The 16,528-nt window shown below is 34.8% G+C and overlaps 1 protein-coding gene across 2 annotated transcripts in view; it reads right to left on the bottom strand.

Annotated features, from left to right (window-relative positions):
* Positions 1-233: 233 nt before the first annotated feature.
* Positions 234-16,528, bottom strand: part of LOC149730675 (neurobeachin-like protein 1) — a 28,373-nt gene continuing 12,078 nt past the window's right edge. For both annotated transcript variants that reach the window (XM_089885043.1, XM_089885044.1), the window contains 33 exons: positions 16,307-16,437; positions 15,871-16,008; positions 15,245-15,401; positions 14,567-14,722; positions 14,086-14,245; positions 13,457-13,605; positions 12,995-13,051; positions 12,553-12,634; positions 12,098-12,351; positions 11,711-11,833; positions 11,053-11,295; positions 10,466-10,724; positions 9,956-10,140; positions 9,662-9,817; positions 9,179-9,330; positions 8,718-8,859; positions 8,234-8,355; positions 7,561-7,709; positions 7,058-7,305; positions 6,552-6,665; positions 6,157-6,271; positions 5,632-5,782; positions 5,207-5,337; positions 4,741-4,835; positions 4,314-4,446; positions 3,856-4,094; positions 3,269-3,468; positions 2,788-2,960; positions 2,363-2,445; positions 2,016-2,144; positions 1,441-1,599; positions 1,029-1,177; positions 234-896 (listed from right to left, as the gene is read on the bottom strand). In XM_089885043.1, coding sequence (XP_089741169.1) covers positions 740-896; positions 1,029-1,177; positions 1,441-1,599; positions 2,016-2,144; positions 2,363-2,445; positions 2,788-2,960; positions 3,269-3,468; positions 3,856-4,094; positions 4,314-4,446; positions 4,741-4,835; positions 5,207-5,337; positions 5,632-5,782; positions 6,157-6,271; positions 6,552-6,665; positions 7,058-7,305; positions 7,561-7,709; positions 8,234-8,355; positions 8,718-8,859; positions 9,179-9,330; positions 9,662-9,817; positions 9,956-10,140; positions 10,466-10,724; positions 11,053-11,295; positions 11,711-11,833; positions 12,098-12,351; positions 12,553-12,634; positions 12,995-13,051; positions 13,457-13,605; positions 14,086-14,245; positions 14,567-14,722; positions 15,245-15,401; positions 15,871-16,008; positions 16,307-16,437 — 5,091 coding nt within the window. In that variant the 3' untranslated portion in view covers positions 234-739. The remainder of the gene's footprint in view (positions 897-1,028; positions 1,178-1,440; positions 1,600-2,015; positions 2,145-2,362; positions 2,446-2,787; positions 2,961-3,268; positions 3,469-3,855; positions 4,095-4,313; positions 4,447-4,740; positions 4,836-5,206; positions 5,338-5,631; positions 5,783-6,156; positions 6,272-6,551; positions 6,666-7,057; positions 7,306-7,560; positions 7,710-8,233; positions 8,356-8,717; positions 8,860-9,178; positions 9,331-9,661; positions 9,818-9,955; positions 10,141-10,465; positions 10,725-11,052; positions 11,296-11,710; positions 11,834-12,097; positions 12,352-12,552; positions 12,635-12,994; positions 13,052-13,456; positions 13,606-14,085; positions 14,246-14,566; positions 14,723-15,244; positions 15,402-15,870; positions 16,009-16,306; positions 16,438-16,528) is intronic.

Below are 16,528 nucleotides of genomic sequence, written 5' to 3'. Positions count from 1 at the left end.
AAAGCATTGTACCGCGTACCCTCGTGCAAATATAACGTTATCAACATTAAGGCCACAATAAAAGCAAGAACCGCCATTTTGTATCTTATTGCACTAACAATTTAGTTGGTTGGTATATATAGTGCATTGTGTGCTTAATATTTGGCTAAGTATGTACGTCACATATTCATTTGGTGCAGATAAGTAAATGCTGATTTGAGATTTAATTAACTTTTGATTGTAATTATTTTACGTTCAACGTGGCAACTTAAATCGTAGTATAATAATTTGAACCCTATAAACAATACGTCATCTATAGTCGGTTACGTGACAGGTATTACGTCATCAAGTGACTGTGTTACGTCATCGTATACACACTGTGGTTAAAATTGTAAAAAAATGATTCTAAAAAGGAATGAGTTACAATAGATAGGTGAATACTTCAACCGGTATGACGTCATCAGTGACGTCAGTTTGCTCACATGACGTCATTGCGAAAAAACAAAAGAATAAAAGTTTGAAAATATGAAATCGTGGGTTTTGGAAACCGACCGCTACGGCTCCTCGTAATATGATTGCGCGGTAAATGGGTACGTAAGTGCATTCGAAACACAATGAAAAATAATGAGTTTTACACATACGTGGTTGGTGTTCATGCAGCCGTTGCTGGTCGATTAAATTCCCTGGTTCGGTTACGTTTCGAGTGCTTACGTAATGTGTGACGTCATCAAATAGTGGAAACAAGACTGTGACGTCATCGTTACGTGTTGAAAAGCCCCCTAGCTTTGGCGGGCTTGTCCACCCCGACTATAATAAGCTTACCATCACGTAAACATGCGAGGATGTGCGTCATTCCCTTCGTGACGTAAACACACGCGATTGGTCGGTAGAGAGAAAGGCGAGAGATTTCACAAAAGCTGTAACATAGAGGTATTGTTAGTTGTTAGATTACAAAACATGTGGATATAACTTATTTCTGAATATTCGGGCACTTTTTGGTTAATTGCAGTTATGTCAATTTTTCAAAAACTCGTAAAAAATATAAGTACCTGAATAACTCACGAACGATGAGAACCCCATGCACATCGCCGGTCACTAAGTGCTCTCCACACACAGTCATGTGACCTAACCTAGACTCCAAGCAGTCGAGAGCAATATGTCGTCCATTTATCGAATAAAGATGTAGAAAATGTTTTTCCTGTGAGGTTGTAAGAATTTGTTGATTTATGATAAAAAACACAAAAAGGGGTTAATATTTTGATTATTTTCTACTGTTAAACACAATTATTAAATTCTTGATTTAGTACAGTGTAGTGAAATGGTGGGGGTAGTGAATTCTAGTTCTTTTTATTTTATAATTATTATTATTCAACTTAAAAGGGAGAGTTCGCAACCCTCAAACACCCCTACCTGCGCCACTGGTTGCGACATAACTTCAGTTATCACTTAGTTGGACCTTACCTCCCCACATTCCTTCTTACTCCTCGCATAAAGAACAATCTTCCCTTCTTCAGATAACGCAATGGAAGGAACAGTGAAGTGTTGGGGGTTGTTTGATATCGGGCGTATGGTGCGCACATAGTGACCTTTGCGCACCGTGTGTATCACACATGTGCCATCCTGGGGGTTTTAGATACAATTGATTTTATGCATGCATCGATTGCAAGATATTGAATTGGAAGTATTAAACTGTAAATACAGCAGTACGAATACAACACTTGTCAACCAAGCTTAATCCAACCACTTCAGTACTAAGCCAAACTGGTTTGATTAAACGGGGTCAACAAATTTCTATGAATTACCTTTGTTATTTTCACTGTACACACCATAGACCAGGAATGCACGATACCCATCAGTCAATTTTAAACTTTTAACCAAATTTTTTTTTGTTATAAATTGTTTAAACATACACACAATTCCTGACAAGTGTAATAATTCTTGCTGGGGTAATGGACCAATCCTGGCCTAGATCCTAGGACCCATGGCTACCTTGCCACAGAACCTCACCCACATGGAATAAAAGTAAGTATTCTAACCTTGGATGACGACAAAGCAACATCGAGTTCTGAATTAACGACCACGCATGTAACTACATCTTCATGACCATATAATATATGCAAGGGTTGGGCTCCGATGTTGTTAGCTGCACCACTCTGTTGGTTTACCTGGAAATAATAAAATCTTGTTAAAAAGTGATGCTGTATATAACATTAATATAGCATGAAAAGTGTTTATAACATTTTACCTAAAACATTATATTTATTATACATGTTTATAAAAAATAATTTTGGATTTGCAGCCTTGCCTATCCAAAGAAACATAAAAGTAAACATTTTTTCAAATGACAATTTATAATAAGTAGGCTTTCCACTTGATATGATACCTTCCATATGATGCTTGTTGTATCATATGATCCTGATATCATGTACGTTCCACCGTGATCCAATGCTAAACATGTCACCACATCTAAACAACATGACGCTTATATTTATTTAGTGAAGTTTATGAAAAAGTACAGTAAAAGATAAAACAATGAAAACATACTTTTCTAAATTGTTTTGCAATACGTAAATGTGTGTAAAATATAAATACTTGCCAAAGTTCTAACCAAAAATTGCAATTCTCAAACTTAAAAACGCAAAATATCATATTGAAAAAAGATTATTTTTAGCTAACATAGTATATCTTTACATTTTCATCTAAACTTTTAAACCAGTATTTCAACATCTAAAGTTTGTTAATTATGCTCTATATTGAAAAGACCTTTCTAATCTTTGTAAAACAATTAATATTGTTTCTAATTCTTACCCAGATGTCGGACCAAGCATGTGATGGTTCGCCCTTTTATGGTCATGATTCGAATACTGTTGTCCCAGTATCCACCCACGAATAAATACTTGGCATCATGCGTTACAAGGAATAGATTGGCAGATAGATGGAGACCAGGTGACCATAAACCTTTCACTGATTTCTGTAGTCGACTGTGAGGTGGTTGTAGGATTATGAATGGATTAATTATTAAACAGAAGTAACTTTTATCCTAGGGTGTTGGGGCAGTGACAGTCGTTATAACATGGGTGCTCTGTTTCAGACACCTTGTGCCTATTTGCAAGTTACCACACAAAGAACTCAGTGGGTGAATTTTAGGGATTTTTTTGCCAGACTATTTAAAAAACCTATAAGAGACCTCTGGGTTGGAGCAATTGTTGTTAAGTGTCTTGCTCAAAGGGATATATACCCTTACGGCAGCGTGGAGCCTCAAAACAGGAAAATCTGAACACTAACTAACCTGTGTCCAACAGCTGGATCTTTCTCAAATGTGAAATAATTGGTGATACTGCGATCATATGGTAGCCAACCATGAGTTCCTATCACGCCACTTTCACTCACGGTAACCATGGCATCAGGCATACCAGATTGCATGAATGAATGTGATTGGTTCTTTGGAACACTTACATAGATAAGCGGATCATTGCTGTTCTCCATTATCTGAGTGGAAATTAAGAAAATTGAAAGATATTATTCTTTTATGAGGAACTTTTCAAGTTTTTAAACTCAAATTCGTTATACTTTTAGAATGTAAAAAAAATTCCAAAATTAAAACCAGCGCAAAACAGAGGCAAAAACTGATAAATAGACGTATGTGTTATTTGGCAAGATACTTAACAGACATTGCTCCAACCCAGTGGCCACTAATAAGTTATAGCACCCTGTGTGTCAGGATAATAGGCCAACTTTGGCCTAAATCTCAGGCCCTATGGTGTGCTGTAGGAGCTCACCCACATAGAATAGAAACATCTTTAATATGAATAAGGAAAATTAAAAATAGAAATTAAGAAACATAATATGACCTAATATGAATCTAAAATGAATTACCTCAACAAAGAAAGCCTTTAACTGATCGGGTTGTTCGAGTACATTGGGAGCTCTTACATCCCCAACATTAAGCGTTGACATGATCCTCCCGGCAACTTTCTTCTCAGCTTCTTCCCTCGTCATCCTGTGCGGATGAGGATCATACAGGAGCTGGGTGGGAGTTTGACCAAAGTTGTTGATCATTCCTTCCACTGCTTTGCGGTGAATGGGATCGGAAATGGCGTTCAAATCAACAGCTCCTGTGGAATTAAATAAAATTTATTTAAGAATCCCGTTAATTGGTTATTGTTCAAAATAGGATTAAACAACTTTGTACAGGTTTGACATTAATACAGACTAAAAGAACATTTTTGGTTCACTTTACTTCATATGGGGATAAGATTTGCACCTAAGTTCCTTTTTATATGGTCAGTTCTTCTATACTAGATCCAATGTAATAATATGACCCAATATATCACCTTCATACGTGCAGTAGTAAAATACATTACAAGCTTTCACTGATTCTTCTCCTCTTTGTTTGTAACCAAATATTAAATCAATCCACTGGTGAAGATTGTTTGAAACATAATCAGATTCCAATGCTTTCCTGTGCTGTGAGGGGGAAACTATATTAGAGCATGGGTAAGAAGCTTCCGTCAAAACATGGGTAGCAGGCATAGACAAATTGCTTTGTTATCGGATTAAGGCATAAAGTCCTGTTCTTACAAACGGTAACCGTGTTATGTAATGTAGGGGGGTCACAAATTTAATAAACTCTTGTAAAAAAATAAGTTATTATGATATTAGCATGGGGACATGTGTAAAGTGAATTTCATTTTTGGGATTTTCTTTATGAAGTTTGGGAGAATTATTGGTTAATTTTTAAATAATTTAAAATTTAAAAACCTGAAACGTAAAATCTGTTGCAGATTTTGCCCACTTTGGTAAAACAACGTCATTTACAGTTTCTTTGGAGAATTGTAACTTGCCCAAGTCAAAATCTGAAGAATACATGAAGCATAAACAGATAGTGGTTGGTGAAGGAGTAATATACGTATATTATGCGCATTGAAAAGTTTTAGTTCAGCAAACACTTGGCTTTAGTTATTGGGACATTTTTTGTTTTAATTTATACTAAAGTTTTAGATACTTAATTTAAATTAAATAAAGCAACATTGTTTATATTTTACTAACTCTATGAATACTAAAATACAGTTACAATCATAGTTGACAAACATAGGAAACTTCATTAATATGGTGAATGCAATATACTGAGGGACCATAATGTTACACCTATAACAACAATTATAGAGCACGCATTTCTAAAAACCATATATAGCTTCCACAACCAGAATACATTATCTTAACTTACCATTGGAATTAACCAGGAATTCGGACAAATAGAAAAACTCTGGTATCAGTTCTTTCACATCGTTGCTTGTCTCGTACATGGCTTGGAACGTAGCTGGTAAATTGTGGAACTGACGATCAGATAAATCAAATCTATAAATGTGGTATAAGGAAGATTTCAATGCTCATATAAAACACAGGCAAACAGATAATTTATTTAATTCTATATGAGTGTTAGTGCCTGCATATTCCTTTTACGAAATTTGAACACCAATGTATATGCTGTACTACAATAACATACATGTGAAGACAAAAGTCCATTTTTGACGTTAATGTTTTTCAAATGTATATGAACTTAATTGGTTTCACGTTTTAGGAAAAATGCGTTAAGTTCTCCCACACAAACTTATATAAACCAAGATTAAGTTCTCTGATGTTACATCTTACCTTCCCCCCTGCAGTTGTATATGTAACGTGGTGAATGGCTCCATACGTAGCATGTAAAACAACACAGTGGCTGCATTAGAGTAATGGGAACCATAGTGAAACTTCTTGATCACTCCAACCGGGTCCTCAAACTGATCGTATCTGTCCCGAACTAAATACAAGGAATTATTGAAGATATGAATAATGATTGTGGGTTAGTATGATCGCCATATACGTATAAGAAGAGATGAATATTTATAAAAAGACCAATATATTATATAAGTTTACATATTTACAAAACCCACAACTTTATAAAGATATTGAATGTGAAACAAACACACAGCAATGTGGGGTAAGATGGATACTGTTAGCACATAACTTTCTATAACTAATATTCATGTTTTAACAATACACAAATGTCTTTTATAGTCATGGGGATGCGGTTACATAATTTTGTAAATATTTCTTGTTTAAAACCAAATAATACAGACACAGTTAAGATAAAGTTTTCCCTTATTGTAAAAATTACATTTCAATTTCACTTACTCGCTTTTTCATTCTTTTCATTCAGCACCCCGATAGGTTTTGATAAATCTCGATAAACGTCAGGATTGTCAAGGTCAAGTTTCTCAGATGTGTAGTCTGTTAATATCCATGGAAACTGTGGATTCAATTTCACAAATAATTTAGATTCAAATTAATTTAACTAAATAAAAAATGTTGTATTAGTGTTTCCAGTTGAAATATTAATTTAAAAATTATTAAACCATGCTGGCAACACTGGTCAAATGTGGTTGTGCAGCACATACAAATGGGTTTTTCACACAAAACAGAGGATTCAACAAAAAAAAGTTGCAAACATTTTACAATTTTTTGGGGCAAAAATTCGTAAGTACAAAATAGGCAATAAAATTAAAATGAAGCAACCATAACACGCTTACCACTGGGTATTGACTGAGATCATTATATGTTCGACCAGCTATGGTGTTGAGTTGCATGAGATAATCAAAGTTGCTCACTTCTCTTTGTACCCACTTCTGTGTTAAACCTGAAGCCTGTGTTATAACAAGATATGTTAAATATTGGTTTATTCTATGTGGGTGGGGGCCTACAGTCTGGCAAGTCATGAGGCCTGAGATTTAGACAAAAGTCGGCATATTACCCCGACAACTTGGGGTGCTAGTGACCCACTAAACCTAAACCCATTAGTGAACCCCTGAATTTGAGCAATGTTAGTTAAGTCTCTGCCCAAGGACACATATGGCTATTAGTACCAGCAGTGAGCACCGAACCCGGTATCCTTCAGTTTCAATACAAGTGTCTAAACCACTAAGCCACAAAAAAAAGGGTTTGAAAATTAATTGGTGACATGTGTTGGGTAAAACAACACTAATACAAACATAAACCATAACCCAGTCTACCCTTCGGTTAAACGTAATATATTCACCTTCAGCAGCTCCTGAGGTGTCCTTGTGCCGTAGTAGAGCAGGTTAGGAGGTCTCACACTCAACAGAGCTTTATACACAGTATGTCTAATGTTCGGATGTTCAAAGTTGATGAAATAGTTGGTTTGGTCGATCAGAAATAACTCCAATGCACTCTTGCGTAAATTATATCTACGGAAATGCACTTCACGTAACTGAGAGAGCGACCATTTAAAGTCCATTCCCATCTCTGCACCTGCTTTCATGGAATCTAGTAGAAAACAAATAAAGTAAATTCATGCTTGTAAGGTCCTATGAACTTATATTTAGAGATGAAACTTCAATAACTACTAAACTGGTGGTCTAATTGTCAGTCATGCAGAAAAACAACAATCCATAATAAATAATAAAAAAGCAGACACAACAATAAAACAGAAAACCTGTGGTTCCCAAAGCATATGTCATACATTCATTCATTTAATTTTACATTTATTTAATCAAAGAGTTGTTTTCAACTAAAAGCTACCTTCATCAGTGGCTGTTGATTTATCATAGAAATAAACATGAGTGGTTGATATCTCAAGTTTCCCTTGAACGATGTCCATCAACGTAACAAGGTGACATTCAGCCGTCAACACCAACTTTTCTTTCGTGGATTGTTCCTCCATAAGATTACTATGGAACATAGAAACAATATAAAGTAGAGACTAGAGAGACATAGAAACAGTATAAAATAGGGAGAAATAGAAACAATAAAAGTAGAAAGCAAACAAATAGTATAAAGTAGAGAAACATAGAAATAGTATAAAGTAGAGACACATAGAAACAATATAAATTAGGAACACAACACAGAGACACACACAAAATGAAGGCCAAACTTGTCTACTCCCTATAGCCCGACAAGCAATGAGATGTAGGTTTAAACCAGAGTTTGCCCATTATCCCCTTGATGACAATATTTTACTTTGAATGGCTCATCTGGTATAAAAAACTTGGTGTATTTTTGACATTTCCACCGTCCCTGAAGTGTTGCGGGATGACGTTCCAAACGTAAGAAATACACCACGTTTTTCATACCAGATGAGTCGTTTAAAGATTTTTTACATAAAAGATTATTTAATTTATATTCTTTCTTGTAGCAGAAGTTTCAGGATACTTTTCTTTCTCTATTAACATGCCACATAGATAATCTTTTTTACTTTGCATTAGGAGCAAGCATACTCCAATCCTCGTCTCCCACCCCATCATCTTCCTTCGATGACTCTGATGATGATAACACGGCACTAGGGGGTACTAGAGTGGTTTCCTGGGTCGGGTTGTCCTGGTAACCATTAAAATCAAACATTGAAACTTTTAAAAAATAAAAAAAAACAATTATAATTTTTGGTATAATAGAAATAAATTTTGCCAACATTAAGGGTTGTATATAAATAAACAGAAGAAAATTAGGAGGAAAACAACATCTTTAACTTTGTGTTTCATATTTATTATTAAGAGAAAACTGAATGAAATAGACTACAAGTACTTTATTTTTGTTCCTTAAGTTATTATTATTCAAGTTCTACATTCTTTATTTATTTTTATTTATTAAGTTTGTGAAGTTTTGTTACTAGAGAATAACATACCATGAGACCAAACATTTAGACAAACTTGGTTCATTACTTCCTAATTTACGGGACTTACTTTTATTTCGTTGGGGGCAAGATTGTCTCGTAATCTACTAGCGGCCTCGTGTGGATCGAAGTTATAATTCTCGGTAAGTTTAAGACGCATGCGAGAGAAATTTTCATTGTTTGATAATTTCCAATATGTTGGACCTGGGTTTCTGGGGAATAAACAGAATTCATGAGAAAACATTTAAATCTGTTGATTCATAAAACATAAAAAACTCCCAAGCGGCCACAAGGTGTGTGAAACAGAACATTGCACCCATGTTATAACAACTTTTGCTGATCACTTTAAAGTTGCATTCATTTGTTAACAAAACAAAATACAAGTTTTAGAATAAATATGCAAAAGCATGTATAAAAAAGGTTGAAAATATGGTTGAATAAGACTTATAAAAAAACAACAACGGTATCCTAATTCAAAGATAAAATCAACAACACAAGTTTACAAGTTCATGCAAAACCACCCCCTCCCACCTTTCCCTCCACAATCCCCGTTCACTTGCGAGGAACCTCTTTGCAGCCCTCCACTGTCTCAACACTGCCACCATCTGGTTGTACAGCGACTTACTATTCTTACTTTGACGATCTTCCTCACTTTCACGTTGAGCGAAAAAATCCGATTCAAACTGTGGAAATAGAGGTTAGTAAAATAAAACTCGATTTTATATTTATAACACGCAATTCAGCTGAGAATTATATTTAGTTTTGAAAGTTCTATTTAAAGATAAGACTTTGTTTGTTATTTGCTCTAGCCTAATGTTACTTATATGGCAGTGTAGGAAGGAACACAAGCATTTTTGGAATAGAATTTGGTATAAAATTAAGAAAAAGTAATTTTTCGCAAAAAAAATAAAAAATTCACACTAAAGAGATTTGTTTGCTATTCTTTACTTAAGGCTTGTAGAAAAATAAAGGTTAGAAAAGTCGCATTAAAACAAGAAACTTTGAAATTTTTACTTGAGCTTTGAAGCGAAGCCTCATCTCCCCTCTCTCTCGCCACCTAGTGTGGTGATCAACGTTACATTGCTCCATCGCTCGTTCCCAAAAAATCTTCATGGAGGTTGAAAGTTCGGAATATTGTTGTGTGATGTACTCAGATGAGTTGGGTTCAACCTGAAGGAGATAACATGTTACAATATCTTCAACTCTAGACCACTTTGTGTTTATTATATACAAAACAATATCCCCACCTGAAAAACCATGCAAAAAAGTAACTGCGCCAAATAACACAAATGCATTTTTCCAACTTACACAAGCAGATATGAACGTGGTCCATTCATTCGATTGACAATATTCCAAGAAATCATCAAAGAACCGATGACTGCCAGTGGTAGGGGGTAGCTCGGATAGGTAAGGTCCCATGGTTAACCTCTCAAAGTTTTTATCAAGCAGATCTCGAATAAGTGGCACCACGAATTCCTTCACGTTGCTATCCTCTGTGATGTAATAATGGTTATTATGTTATTGGCACCAGGTAGAAGTGTAAAAAATATATTATTTGACAAGACACTTTAACAGCAAACCCTAATAATATCTCTGTATATGGCAGATGAAACCGAATCCTTAAGAGATTCCAAAACAAACAATTGCCAGACAGAAGATCTCATTCACATTTATAATAATGGTTAGCAATAAAAACGTAAAAGAATTATTTTGAAATTTTCTGTTGAAAATATTATTTTCTTATACAAAAACATTATCTAAATAGATAACTGCAGTGAAATGTAGGATTGCATAAGAACAACTACTACCACGACTAACCTACTATACTATGGCACACAGATTCATGAAGACCTTCCAATAAATAACAAACTTCTTTAGTTGAAGCTGGTTCTCGTGAATGGATGAGGTTATGAAGTTTAGCTGAAGCCATAGCAACTATTTCAAGGTTGTTTGTTTTAATGCAACCGATGAGAAGTTTCAACCCAATGCTGGCCATCTCCTTCCATTCACTGCCTTGTACAAGGTTGACCTCCCATACAGACATAGCATCATACAAGGCATACAAATTCTCCATAAGCTGTAGGAATAGCGGAGTAAGGAATCTATTTTATGAGCTCAATATTTTTTAAGTTTTGCATAAAACTTTTTTTACACTGAGGAAATAAGAACTCAGAGCCAGGGGTGGTAAGGTAAAAAGATTGCCATAATTTGGGGCCTGATCAAAGAAACAGAAAAGACAAGCCCAGTTTAAAGCTTATTGACCCTTCTGTTTAAAACTATTGCACCTAAGTACACGTTTTTAAGAAGGTAGAAAACAGTCATACGTCCCATGTAGTATCAGAATGCTTCACACAGATACTGCCATAATATATAAACCACACAAAATACACCACAACCACACCCACCTTCCCAGTCCACAAATCCAAATTCTTCTCTCCCTCGTTTTCAAGAAAGTCGTAAATAAACCTGATGAGCTCGGCACCATTTTCCGACGACTCAGCATCTTTTGAATAATTAACTTCCCTCATATCGCTTAACGCGGCTTCCACGCAATGTTCGAGGATAGATCCCTTTATTTTGTCACAGTCGCATATAAGCGTGTAGCATTCAGCTATGTTGGTAAGTGAAGCAAGCATCTGACCTCGCTCCTGTGATGTCATAATGAAAATTGTTACAAATATTATGTAGTTTTAAAAAATATAAAGCAGCTTTCATGTTTGAAAACTTTTTAGCACGATTTACTGCAAGATGCTCAAATTATTACTACGCAACAGAAAAAAATTAAGTCCTAAAAATAGCGTACTGTAGCGGTTGCAGGATGTTTTATTGCGAGCGGTAAACTAAGAGGGCGAATGAACACGAGACGCGGTATTTATACGGAAGATAAACATGAGAAAAAGGCACTAGTGTACGCGTCGGCGCACACACACGTGGCGGCCCGCCACAGTACTATAAAAGATACATCATTCTCTTTTTCTTACTGTAAAATATCATCATAGAATACAAAAGTTTTGCCATGCAGTATACCCACAAGAAAACTAACAATATAAATATAAGTCTCACCATCCAAGCTGCCTTTGAAGATCCTTTAACACCCCTCCACATAAGAAGGAAGACACCTTCAACAAGCAGGTCAACAAGATCGCCTTCAAGTTTCGTTCCATTACATTTAACCACCACATATTCCTGTGGGGGGAGGGGGGGTTAATATTTCTTTAATAACTTTGCCATTATTTAACTAAATGTTAGGATTATATTTGTGGTCACTGTAATTTTTAGCTTTTTTTAAGCATTTTTTGGGTTATAGTTTAAATAAAACATTATTTGGGCTAAAATTAAAAAAGAGTATCAAAGAACAAGGAAGAATTTAATTCAGAATTATTGGAAAAGAAGAAAGTTATATATAGTGCTGTTGGTATGAATTAGTTTTAAAACAAATGGTAAATTTACATTTATTGTGTCGCAGTCAGAGAATACAGCCGATCCGTTAGATATGCTGTGTTTCTTTCCCATCTCATGAGGTGAGAGGTCAAACGTAGGTGAAAGGGTCATGGGGTCATACAGCGACCCTACTGAGGGTAGGTGGAGCTCATTAGGTCGATGCTTAGATGATAGCTGGCCCAGTGACACAGATGAGGGAAATTCACTCAAGTTTTCAGAAGGTAGTTTTGTAATTGATGAGTTGTCTAAGTTGGAACCATAAGCTGGAGGTGAAAAAGTTTAATTAGTTGCTTCATAAAAAAACAACTAAAAAATCCAAAATTAAAATTTATACACTGGTAAAATCAAAGAAGTTCAAGTTTATAAGAATTTCCTTATAATTTCAAACTAAAAAATGTAAAAATCCAAAATTAAAAGCCTAAATTGTTAAAAAGTTTATTCCAGTTATAAATTGCATCACCCACCAGCAACTGAACCATCAGTCTCCGAAACGTCGTTGATTTCTATGTTTGAAAGATCAAGGTCTGATGGACAACTCGTTAATCGCTGTTGGGGTAAAATAAAAGGCTAAAATTTGCTCAGGTTACACTAAGTTTAACTACTAAATCATTCATATATATATATATATATATATATATATATATAGGAATTTGGACTTAGATGGTCAACTCGTTAATCGCTGTTGGGGTTAGAATTAGAAACAAAAGGTTAAAATTGGCTCATGTTGCATAAGGTTTGATTACTAGAACGAACATATTTATATATATGTATATATATATACATGGATATGGAAATAAACAGAAATTGACACTTAGGGTATAAGTTTTAAAAATCACCACATCAAGTAATAAATGTTAAGAACTTATAAAATAAAAATAATACATGGGAATTAAAACATTGGCTTACCCCTTGATATTGAGAGGTACGGTCAGGCTCCAATATAAACAACCTCGCCATGGTTTTCTGTGGAAAACATTAAAGAATTTGAACCACTTATTATTATTCTGTTAATGTAGTTCTGACACACTGTAGTTCATGGGATATTGGGCAACTCTGGCATAAACCCGAGCCTAGGTCCCCTGGCCTGCCTAAGTGCTCGACAACGACCTTACACAAATACAATAATTCAAATTATGTTAACGAGTGTGTTAACACTTCCACGTTACAGTAGAAACACCAACACAGTTCAGGCATTATAGTGGTTTACATTTCATAAATGGGTGAGGATGATTATGCATTTGTCTTGGTCTTGAAAAGCAGTTGCATTAGTAGGATCTGAACCTGAGATATCTCAGTCTCTTTTTTGCATGCCAACACACTAACTTAATGCAATGCTACATAGTAGCCCACATAACATGTCATACACACCTGCCAATCCTTTTGCTTGGCACAATCGGTTAGAAATGAAGTTTTGGAATAAGCCAAAGTTAGAAATCGTTGGCAAGCATATTTCTTCACAGCAGCTGTGCTTTCATGAAGTAAATGAAGAATTGCAATGAAAGTAGCGCTGTCACAATCTGTAATATTAGTTAGAATGATTCTTAATGAGATATGATATCTTATATTTGTCAAATATAGAAAATCCCATTGATTAATGTGGCAAATACAGTATACCAGGCTTCTGATCGTACGTATAGTTCAAAAAAACAAAGCTATTTTACGCTAGTTAGAGGTTATGAAACATGCGTCACAGTTGTTTCATAATTGGGATAACATGTCCCCTCCGCCATCCGTACCAGTATGCCTATGTTATCTATAGAAAACACACAACATCTCACTAATAGACAATAAGGACCACCCTAGTTTTCCAAAATTTAGGCACCTATGGCAGTACCCCAGGTATTCTCAACGTTATAGGATATAAGTACACAACAACAATAACTCACCAATTTCGACAGCAATATCCACCCATAATATACCAATTAAAGACAATAACATCAGCCCCAGGTACTCTAACATTATACCTAGGATGTAAAAACACCACAACAACAACTCACCAATTTCGACAGCAATATCCACCCATAACGCAGCAAGTTGAGGCGACACTCCGGCATCTTGTAGTTGCCACAATATCCCATGTAATCCAACAGAGGTTTGTTTTAGAAGGTTTTTATGTTTTTCACCAACTTTACGAGCTTTGAATAATAAAATGAAGAACTGCAAGAATTAAATTATGGTAAATATTGTTTGCAAGCAATATTCTGTCATGTTAAATAAAATTAAATGTTGAACTATATATATACGACATGAATGATGAAGAAATAAAGGGAGGTATATTGTAAGCACAAACTTTTTATAAGAAAAATTTAAGTTATGTGTCATTAGGCTAAACACTAAGTGGACATTGCTCCAACTCATTGGTCACTAATAGCTTATTGTACTTGAGCATTGGGGTAATGGGCCAACTCCCAAATCCTATGTCATAATGAAGGACCTCACTCATGTATAATTGAATAGAAGAAAATAAACCATACATACCTCACATACACCTATTCTGACTTTGTCAGGAAAATCAGGGATTCCAAGTAAAGCATAAAAACAAGAAGCACATCTTGGTTCGCATAGTAATGTACATAGCTGGTCGCGACATTGGCACATCCATAGTGATTTGAGTAGGTTCAAAATCTCACATATCTGAAAAACATAGCGAGTTGTAAGAAATTCCATGATTCTGACTCTGATCTAATGTTTAAATAGATAAATGATTCTAGTTTAGTAAAAACTCAGTGATAATGTGGTGCTACGAAAACGAAAAAAACAAAATTCAAGTCCAACCACTAGTAGTAATAGAGAGATATATTTTTGTGAGTGTCAACTGACGCCTAACATTCCAATATTAAACTTAGATGAAAATGTTACAAGCAGAATAAATCCATGTTTTAATTCTCTTTTATAGTCCCATTTACAAGCAAAAAAAAAAATTACAAAACTGTGCAACTGCAAACTTACGACGCTAAAACAGCGTTGCTAGTTGTTAAAACACGAGTAGGAAATATGGGACATTAAGTGATAACAGTATCCATCTCACTCCACAGTACTATATATTTTAAACGTTATAAATATGGAAATTTAATCACACAATCTACTCCAAATACTATCTCTAACACAAAAAGTATTAAAAAATACCAAACAAAGTTTTTAATTAAACAATCAAACCTGCATTTCATTCGAACTTTTTGCCGTTGAGATAAAATTCAACAACGCCATGACCTCATCCATGGTGACATCATCAGTGATGTAATACTTGATTAATCCTAGCAGGGAGGATCGGATGTTGCGAGCATTGACATCGTCTACATCCGGATCAGGAGAGCTGAAGGTTTTAAGGAAATAAAAACAACTAAAGATGTAATGTTAAGGGTTCCTTGGGGGCTGACAAACTTGGTGTCAAAAATAGGGCGACATTTCACAACTTTTTGGTGATATTATCAGTTTTTTAAAAGGTTTCTGACATCCTATGTTTTAGCGCCTTAGTTTTACACCCAAAACAGCTTTTTACTGTGATTTTTACTAAGTGTGTATATAAATAAGCAGAGCCAAAGAATACAGTATTCAGAACATTAATCAAAAAGCTTCTGTGTTTGACAATTATGAGCGTAACTGCATTTTAACAATGTCACCAAAGATTTTGCTAAAAAATAGAAAAATGTGCTGATGTATCTGTAGCATAGTATTCCCATGATACACAACACAAGAAAATAAAAACATCTACGATTAACAAAAAAATATGTGCTTATATAAAAAAGAAAACAAAAAAATCTATGTTTTTTCTTAATACATACCAGTAGTAAGTCTTAATAACATCAAGAAAATATTGAACGCCAAAAGTTGATCGGAAATCCTTCTTCTCCTCTTTAATGAGCGTGGATAGATATTGAATATGTTCGTATTGTAGATCAGGACCAACCAGACACCAGATGCTGGGGTAAGGTAAGGTCATAATATATATAACATCATTTATATTTATCTCTTTAAATACAATACCAAAGATCAAATTAATGATAGACTAAATAGTACGGCTTTAAAATAAAAACGCAAGTTATTAAAACATGGTGTGAATAAAAAAGAAAGGAATGGTTATTTTAAATTATCTTTAATAGCTAGTAGTTGGTTTAAAACACCAAATTAGATCTAAATCCTAATTTTCCTGGGATGATGGGTGTTGAACCTCACCTATATTAAACATTATTGCGGTAGCCACTAGTTGAGGACACTTACCGGAAATCAAACAGTAGATATTGATAAACATCCATAAGAATGGCATTCCCTGTGCTTTTATAAGATCTTGATGTTTGTACCATGTGTTGTAAAGATGATAGGAGTTCAGAATCCAATAAACTTACAGGAAGCTGAAAAGTGCAAAATATAATGTAATAACTAATAAGGTGTCTCACATTTGGCCCAAAACTAACTCTCATATTTGGCCCCAAACTAAATTTT

Source organism: Ciona robusta, chromosome 9, assembly GCF_009617815.1.
Source record: "Ciona robusta chromosome 9, ASM961781v2".
Taxonomy (NCBI): Eukaryota; Metazoa; Chordata; class Ascidiacea; order Phlebobranchia; family Cionidae; genus Ciona; species Ciona robusta.
Note: the sequence above shows the minus strand (reverse complement) of the source record. Positions and strands in the feature narration are given on the sequence as shown.